Here is an 8,617-nt window from a genome sequence, read left to right as displayed (position 1 = left end):
CGCACCTACTGCAGCGGTGCTGTCTCCATGGGGAGTGGGTGCCCCATGACCCTCTGCGCAGGTGGGACGTGAGTGTGTGCATCCGTGCTGGCCAATACCAGAGAGGTCGCCCCATCGAAAACCCTCCTGTGCAGGAGGAAAAACAATGCACTCATTCATCCGTCCTTTATCCGGTACGCGTCATTTCCGGGCAGGACCTGTCCAACTGTCTGGACAGATCCGGCACTAGCAGGCCACACGTTTTAAGGGTCTGGCACCACCGTGTAGGGAACCTCACTGGCCTCTGAGCAGCAGGGCGTGTATTTCCCCGCTTGCAAAATTAAACCAAGGCCAGCCTCGAGTCTGGGTCCCCAGGTAATCACTGCGAGCAGGGAAGGGGCGGAGACTAGGGTCTTGAAACCTCACGAGGGTTTGCCGGTGGCTGTTTGTCCCTGTCCCTTGGCTGGTGTTGTCTTTGGGGACTGTAGGTTTCCCTCGGAGGCTGTTTCTTTGCTGGAATGGTCCCCCGGCTGTTTCTTTGTCCGAAGTGATGCTGTTCCAGGCATGACAGAGGGCGGGGAGGGGGTTTAGTGAAGAGCTTCTAAACACAGACAGGGCGGGGGGCAAGCTGCAGGAACCCACACCTGCTCAGGACCCCCTTTCCCCAATGGCCAGCCCGCGAATGGCCTCGTGGGACCCTCCCTGTACTCTGCAGATAATCCCACCCCCCACCCCACCCCAGCCCACCCCACCCCCAGCCCTAGCTCTGACTCTCCCTGGGGACCAACCCAACCAGTAGATGGCATCGTTCCGGACGGCTGGTCAACCCCACAGCACGTGAGGCAGCAGAAACAGGCGCTTCCCGAGTGCACAGTGGAAGCACATTTCGTTGCATTTCACTCTATTTTATTTATTTATTTATTTATTTATTTATTTATTTATTTATTTATTTATTTTTAAATATTTTATTTATTTATTCATGATGGGAGGGGGGCAGAGACTCAGGCAGAGGGAGAAGCAGGCTCCATGCCAGGAGCCTGACGCGGGACTCCATCCCGAGACTTCAGGATCACGCCCCGGGCCAAAGGCAGGCGCTGAACCACCGAGCCACCCAGGGATCCCCCTATTTTATTTTTCATTTGTTTTACTTGCTCTATTCCACTCTAAGATATTTGAGTATTTACTTGACTTTTATTTGAGCATTTTGTTTAAAATCAGAAAATTTCATATAAATTAAACATTTTAACTGGTTAAAGATTTAACTGGAAGATTTTATCTTTATTTTTAAAGATTCTTTATTTTTTGGGAACACTTTATTGTTTTCTTTAAATAGACGTAACATCAAATTGACTATCGTCACCGTTTTTGAGTGCACAGCTCAGTGGCATTGAGCGCATTCACGTTGTTGTGCAACCACCTGCACCATCCACATCCAGAACTTTCTATTTTCCCCAATTTGAAGATTTGTCCCCATGAAACACGATCTCCCCGTTCCCCGACCCGCAGCCTTTGGCGCCACCGTCTACTCCCTGTCTCTATGGACGGGACTATTCTAGCGACCCCGTATATGTGGAATCACACATCCGTGTCTGATTTATGTCACTGATCGCCACGTCCTCAAGGTGCACCGACTCCGCTGTGTGCATGGACCATATTTTGCTCATCCATTCGTCCGTTGTTGGACGCCTGCTTCTTCCATGTTTGGCCACTGTGGATAATGCATCAGCGAACACGAGTGTACAAGTATCTCTTCCAGGGTCCACTTTCAATACTTTTGGGTCCACACCCAGAATTGGAATTTCTGGTTTTGTGGCCATTGTATGTTCGATTTTGTAAGGAACCGCCACAGTGTTTTCCACAGCAGTGCAGTGTCCCCTGAAAACGCACCCCTGAGTCCCCGTGGTGTGTGCTTCTACAAGTGGGGCTCCCAGGATGCTCAAAGCTGACCCGTTATTTCCGAGGTTCTGTTTGCTGCCTGTGAGCTGGGTGTGTTTGACCTTCTCGCCGAGGCCCCGGAGCCCCTGGGCGCGGTAGCGGTGGCTGCACGGCTGGGCACCAGCTCCCATGGGACAGAGCTCCTGCTGGACACCTGTGTGTCTCTGAAGCTACTTCAGGTAGAAACAAAAACAGGAAAAGGTAAGCATGTACACATTATGTAACTGAACGGGTGTGGCTGACTTTCAATAAAACTTTATTTACAAACACACGCGGTGGGCCAGGTGTGCTCCCCAGGCGGTACTTTGCCGACCTCATTCTAGGGACTCCACACGCTGGTGTGCGCATCCGTACCCTCATGAAGTATCCAATGAGCAAGAAAAAATGGGGGAAAGAATCATAAGGGAGTAATTTTCAATCAGACTAAATTTATCCAGTTAAAGGTTTGCCCTCCCTTACGCTATTATATTCTCATCTTGGTGTTGAAATGGGCCTGGGGCTGCCCATCATCTGCCAGACTTTTGTTGAAAACGGTGAGTTGGAATCTAACGTGTCCTTTTGCATTTGTTTTCAGCTTTATATCAAAACACAGAGCTCTCCAGCACCTACCTGGTGAGGGCCAGCCCCAAGTGCCAGGGCAACATGCTGCGGTACCTGGCCAGGACGACGTACCTGTGCTGGGGTCACCTGACCCAGGCCGTGAGGTGAGCACAGCCTCAAAGGGGTGGATAGGACCCCTGGGCTCCCTGGGGGCTGGTTTCAGGGCAACTGTGCGGTTGAAGCACCAGGTTTCTTGTAGCATCAAACACGACCCCGCTAGATGTGGAACTCTGAGCAGACGTGAGAAGCCCCCTGGTGCTGGCCAATGGGATTCACGTCATGCTAATCTGTCGAAATAAGAAGTCCTGGTGTTTAACTGGTGTCCGGGGAAACGGTCACGGGCTGAGGAGGCAAAGTGGGGAATCGTGATGGTTGTCCTCCCTGTAGCTGCTCTCGGGCTTCATGATGTGGGTGCCTGGGGCATCCTGGGCACTGCAGGGTGTGGAGCAGCATCTCTGGTCTCCTCCCACCATAGGCCATGGCACCCTCCCCAGCTGTGATAGTAAAAAAAGGTCCCCAGACATTGACAAGTGCCTTTTGAGAGCAGAATCCCAGAACCTGGGAACCACTGACATAGATGGATGGATACCTAGATGGTCAGGTAGGTATGTATGTAAATACATAGATAGATAGAGGGATGCATGGACGATAGTATAGGGATGGCTCAATGGGTGGAAGGATGATGGATGGATGGTTGGATGGATGGATGGATGATGGATGGATGGATGGACGGATTGGCAGGTGATAGCTATAGGGATAGATGGATGATAGTATAGGGATGCCTCAATGGGTGGAAGGATGATGGATGGTTGGATGGATGGATGGATGGATGATGGATGGGTGGACGGATTGGCAGGTGATAGATATAGGGATAGATGGATGATAGTATAGGGATGGCTCAATGGGTGAAAGGATGATGGATGGTTGGATGGATGGTTGGATGGATGGATGGACAGATAGGTGAATGGACAGATGGATGGATGGACAGATTGGCAGGTGATAGATATAGGGATAGATGGATGATAGTATAGGGATGGCTCAATGGGTGGATGGATGGATGGACAAATGGATGGATGGATGAATGAGTGGATGGATGGTTAGATAAATGGATGAATGGATGGATGGACAGATAGGTGGATGATTGGTCGGTGATAGATATAAGGATGGATGGATGATAGTAAAGGGATGGCTTGATGGGTGGATGGATAGATGGATGCACAAATGGATGAGTGGATGGATGATGGATGGATGGATGGATGGACAGATAGGTGAATGGACGGATGGGTGGATGATTGGTCGGTGATAGATACAGGGATAGATGGATGATAATATAGGGATGGCCAGATGGATGAATGAATGGATGGATGGATAGATGGATGGATGGTTGGATGGACAGACAGGTGGATGGATGGTTGGATAATTTAAAGATAGATATAGGGATGGATGGATGATTGATAGACGATAGATACACGGGTACATAGGCAGAGGGCTGGGGGGCTAGAGGTGCTAGATGGGTGCTAGGTAGAGAGATGGATAGAGGAGAGATAAGGACGGGTGGGAGGGTGCTAGGAGGGTAGGTAGGTAGCTCGATAAGAGCCAGCACTACTGGATGTTAGTGCACAGTGGATGGTAGATACTAACACCTGCGGGGAGCTCCTCATAGGTCTTAGGAGACATACATAAAGAGTAGATGTCGGCAGATAGAGCTAGATGACAGGTACTGACAGGTATCGAAGGGGCGCGGCAGGGCCCCTCCTGCTCCCAGGTTCCGGCTCCAGGTCCTCCGGGCCTCAGTGTCCGCTGGCCGCACATCACCTTCAGACCTCGTCAGACCGTCTTTAGGTCATCCTCCTTCCTTGCTCACACGGGGCGGAGCCCGGCTGCACGTCCAGCCTGCGGCTCTGAACACCTCCAAGGGGGGCCGTGCATGCGTTTGGTGACCGAGTCCCGTCCCCTGCCCGTTCTGTCTGTGACGGGAGGGGAGGCTGTGCGACCCCGCGTGCCCACTGGCGCTCCCTGGCCGCGTCAGATCCGGGGTGACCGCGTGGCGCCCGTTTGCAGGGACGGCAGGAACCAGTATCTGGAGGCATTCGGGGTTCCCTCCGACCAGCTCTTCAGCGCAATCTACAGGTAACGCGGGTGTCCGCGCTTGCAATGGACGTGGGGGGCAGGGGGCGTGGCTAAGGAAATGGGTCTAAACGGAGCAAAACAGAGGGAAGGTGATATTTAAGATGATGAAGAAGAAGAAAAACCCCACAGCAGATGTGTTTGTGTTGCAGCCACATGCCAGGTGTCCCGGCGGGGTGGGCTTCGGGGTCCCGAGGGTGGCGGAGCTGGGGCTCCCCACATCCCGAAGCAGGTCACCGTGCAGGCCTTCCCCGCCGTGCCCGCGGCTCACAACCCCCCGCCCCCCACGTCGTGGGGCGCGGTGAGCACCTGTGCTGTCGCGTGCAGGTCCGAGGACGAGCGGCTGCAGTTCATGCGAGGCCTGCAGGACGTCTGGAGCATCAGCGGGAGGCCTGTGCTGGGCGCCTTCGACCTGTCCCCGTTCCCGCTCATCTGCGACGTTGGGGGTGAGCCACTGCCCCGCACCCCGGAGCAGGGTCTCAAGGCTGGTGACCTCGGCGCCCCGGGGGGCGAGGGTCGGAACACGACGGAAAGGCCCCCACTTAGCATCGGGGGCCAAGCTTCCCGTCCGCGTCCCACAGGGTGCAGGGTCTGCAGCCCCTCTGCGGCTGCGGTGCACCCCGGGGCGGTTCGGAGCCTGTGCATCACGGTGGGATGGAGGTGTAGACGCTGGCATCGCTCAGTGTGACACGCTCTTGCGCTGACCGCCCCATACAGCACAACGCCTGTTAAGCTGCGATTCAGGGGCTTGCCCGGGCGCGCGCTCTGGTCGGGACCCTCCCCACCTGGGCGTGGCCCCCACAACGGGCTTGCGGGTCTGGACGGAGCCTCCCCGGTGTGGACGCGCTGGGAGTCGCATCCACGGGGCCCACAGGCCTGGGTGTGCAGCTCCGAGGGGCTCACACCCTTGGTTGACACCTGGGCGGCCTCCCCCACTGTCACCGGGCAGCAGGGCGCCACGATGGGGAGACTCCGCGTGCTTGACGCCAAAGGGACCGCCGTGCCTGGCGTGCCGCGTGACTTTGCACGGTTTCTGTGGTCTCCGCGCCGCCCAATCCTTGGGTCAGGGGCAGTCCCCGTGGTGCCCCAATGCGTGTCCGCATGGGAGTCACGCAGGACGCACTCATGGCTAGATGGGTGGGTGGGCCCAGCCAGGAAGATTCGGTGATTCGGGGGCTCCTGGATGACCTTGTGGCCGTCAACACCTGCTGGGGTGCACGTCGCTCGCATTTCCCGTCCGCCTGTCACCTTCCGTGTGCGTTTCCAGGCTGTTCTGGGGCTCTGGCCAAGGAGTGCACGTCTCTGTACCCCGCGTGCCGGGTCGCCGTTTTCGACACGCCCGAAGTGGTGCAGACGGCAGAGAAGCACTTCTCATTCCCGGAGGCAGCGCGGATCAGCTTCTGTGCAGGTGGGCTCCGCCGAGCTCTGCGCGTGCACACGGAAACGCACGTGTGCTCCCCCCTGGGGGAGAGCTCATGGAGAGCGCCTGACCCCGGTACCCCAGACCTGGCTTCTGGGGGTCGTCATCGGGCGTCTTGCAGGGGACGGTCACACCTGTTTATGTGCTTCATCCAGAGGTGGAAGGAATAAACCGACTTCAGAGGTTGGGGGGGCAGGGGACGCAGTAGGTCACTTTGCCATGGCACAGCTGAGCTGGGATTTTGGTGACTTTGCGGTGGGTCACGAAGGGAAGGCCGGGGAAGGTGCAGCTGCGTGCGTCCCCACGGCTGGATGCTCTCCTTCACCTGCTGCGCACAAACACACGGCCCACCGAATGCGGCCCCCGGGCCAAATTTGCCGACCCCTGTGTTTGGTCACTGAACGGAAGAGAAGCAGTCTGGAGGCCCCCCCCACCGTTCCCCCTTTCCCGCCCTGGGTCGTGGGGCGATGTCTGTAGGGTCCGCATTTCCCGGGGGCCTCAGCACGGGGCAGGGTGGTGCCCTGGCCCGGATGGCCTCCCACACACACTCCTCCCCAACTCCTCTGAGTTTGCAGAGTTTGGACAACATACAGCTGCCCGGTCCACCCTGTGTGAGGCTGGGTCACGCTTTTTCCAAAATCGGTACTTCTTGCAGGAAAAATGTTACAAGTGTCGAGTCTGACAGCACGTACGCATGGAAGCTCTTCCTTGGCCATGTTGGTTTGTTTGTTTCCCAGCCCGGAAAACACGTATTGACTGTTGGTCTAGTTCAGCTCCTCACACGGGAGCTGCTGACCGATGGCCCGGGGTGTCCGGAAATCCCCGGCGTACACGGCCCTTTATTTGCAACCTCAGGAAAGGAGATGAAAATAAACTAAGAAAAAAGTAAAACCATTTTCCAGATCGAGAAGGACGGAAAGAGCCCCCCGGACACCATTCAGAAGCTTCTTGTCCTCCTTGAGGCTTCCCTTTGTTCAGGGCCAGGTCTTCAAGTCACAGCTGGGATGGCCTGGGGGCAGCTCGACACACCTAGGTGACTGTTGCACGCGGGATTGAGCTGCGCGCTGACCCCAGGGTCCCGGCCTGTGTTATAGGAGATTTCTTTAAAGACCCGCTTCCGGAGGCGGATCTGTACATCCTGGCGAGGGTCCTGCACGACTGGACGGATGAGCGGTGCTCACGCCTGCTGGCGAGGATCCATGGTGCCTGCAAACCAGGTAGGTCGGGGCGCTGCGTGTCCATATGGGCTTGTGAGTGCTTTCAGCGCGGGATCGTGCCAGAGGCTCATTTGCACGCCTGAATGCGGGTCACAGGCAAGTGTGCCCGTGCTCCCAGCTGGCTTCCCTTCTGGGTCAGTAACGAAAACCAAGCGGCATTCGCACCCGTTCTGTATCGAATCCGAGTTAAAGGTGCAGAAAGCTGAAGGCTCCCGCGGTGCACGCCCCGCCTGCTCCACCCCGCTTCTGGCCGGGGCCGGGGCGGGGTGCGGGTCAGCTTGGGCCCATTCCGCAGCTGGGGCCGGGAGGTGGAGCGGGGCTCCTGGGGCGGCCTCCCCCTGGCTCCCGGGCGCTGTCCGTCCCGTCCCAGGCGGCGGCGTCCTGGTCATTGAGAGCCTCCTGGCCGCGGACGGCCGGGGCCCGCTGACGGCGCAGCTCTACTCGCTGAACATGCTGGTGCAGACGGAGGGCCGCGAGCGGACCCCCGCCCAGTACCGCGCGCTCCTGGCTGCCGCCGGCTTCCGCCACGTCCAGTGCAGGAGAACCGGGGGCCTGTACGACGCCATCCTGGCCACGCGCTAGTCCCCACGGCTCCACGGCTGCGCCCCGGCGGGCACCCTCGCCAGCACACGGGGCTCTCTGCAGCGACCACGGTCCGGGGCGTCGGCGAGGGAGTGGGGGGCTCTGCTAACTGTCGTCCTCTGCCCTTCGCTCTGGGGTTTGTCTTGTTCCCTTCTGCTCCATGTTCTACGCTGTTCTGTTCCTCTCTGTCCTCTGCTGTTCCACTCTATTCTGTCCTATTCTACTCTATTCCATTCTGTCCGATTCTATTCTTTCTATTCTGTTCCATTCCATTCTATTCTACTCTATTCTGTTTTATTCTATTTGGTTCAATTCTTCTCTATTCTATTCTGTTTTATTCTACTCTTCTGTTTGATTCTGTTCTTTCTATTCTATTCTATTCTATTCTATTCTATTCTATTCAGTTCAGTTCGATTCTACTCTATTCTGTTCTGTTTTATTCTCTATTCTGTTTGATTCTATTCTGTTCTATTTGACCCTATTCTGTCCTATTCTACTATATTCTATTCTGTTTGATTCTATTCTTTCTATTCCATTCTATTCCATTCCATTCCATTCCATTCCATTCCATTCCATTCCATTCTATTCTATTCTATTCTATTCAGCTCAATTATTCTCTATTCTATTCTGTTTTATTCTACTCTATTCTGTTTGATTCTATTCATTCTATTCTATTCTATTCTATTCTATTCTATTCAGTTCGATTCGACTCTATTCTGTTCTGTTTTATTCTCTATTTTGTTTGATTCTATTCTGT

The 8,617-nt window shown here is 55.5% G+C and overlaps 1 protein-coding gene across 2 annotated transcripts; it reads left to right on the top strand.

Moving 5' to 3' along the window:
* Positions 1-1,325: 1,325 nt before the first annotated feature.
* On the top strand, positions 1,326-8,200 carry LOC140627629 (acetylserotonin O-methyltransferase-like). 2 transcript variants are annotated; one of them, XM_072816055.1, is made up of 5 exons: positions 1,326-2,618; positions 4,576-4,644; positions 4,969-5,087; positions 5,909-6,049; positions 7,156-8,200. In XM_072816055.1, the coding sequence occupies exons 1-5, from the start codon at positions 2,557-2,559 to the stop codon at positions 7,359-7,361; spliced, it is 597 nt and encodes a 198-aa protein (XP_072672156.1). In that variant the 5' UTR covers positions 1,326-2,556; the 3' UTR covers positions 7,362-8,200. The 2 variants fall into 2 exon arrangements, with proteins under 2 accessions (XP_072672156.1, XP_072672155.1); XM_072816054.1 differs by lacking the exon at positions 1,326-2,618 and having other exon boundaries at positions 3,466-4,644.
* The last annotated feature ends 417 nt before the right edge of the window (positions 8,201-8,617 follow it).

This window comes from Canis lupus, chromosome X (assembly GCF_048164855.1).
Source record: "Canis lupus baileyi chromosome X, mCanLup2.hap1, whole genome shotgun sequence".
NCBI lineage: Eukaryota > Metazoa > Chordata > Mammalia > Carnivora > Canidae > Canis > Canis lupus.
Note: the sequence above shows the minus strand (reverse complement) of the source record. Positions and strands in the feature narration are given on the sequence as shown.

Coding starts and splice junctions, on each gene's coding strand:
- LOC140627629 (XM_072816054.1), top strand. CDS start 4,442: ATGCGTTTGGTGACCGAGTCCCGTCCCCTGCCCGTTCTGTCTGTGACG. Junction 5,088..5,908: donor GCTCATCTGCGACGTTGGGG/GTGAGCCACTGC, acceptor GTGCGTTTCCAG/GCTGTTCTGGGGCTCTGGCC. Junction 6,050..7,155: donor GCGGATCAGCTTCTGTGCAG/GTGGGCTCCGCC, acceptor CCTGTGTTATAG/GAGATTTCTTTAAAGACCCG.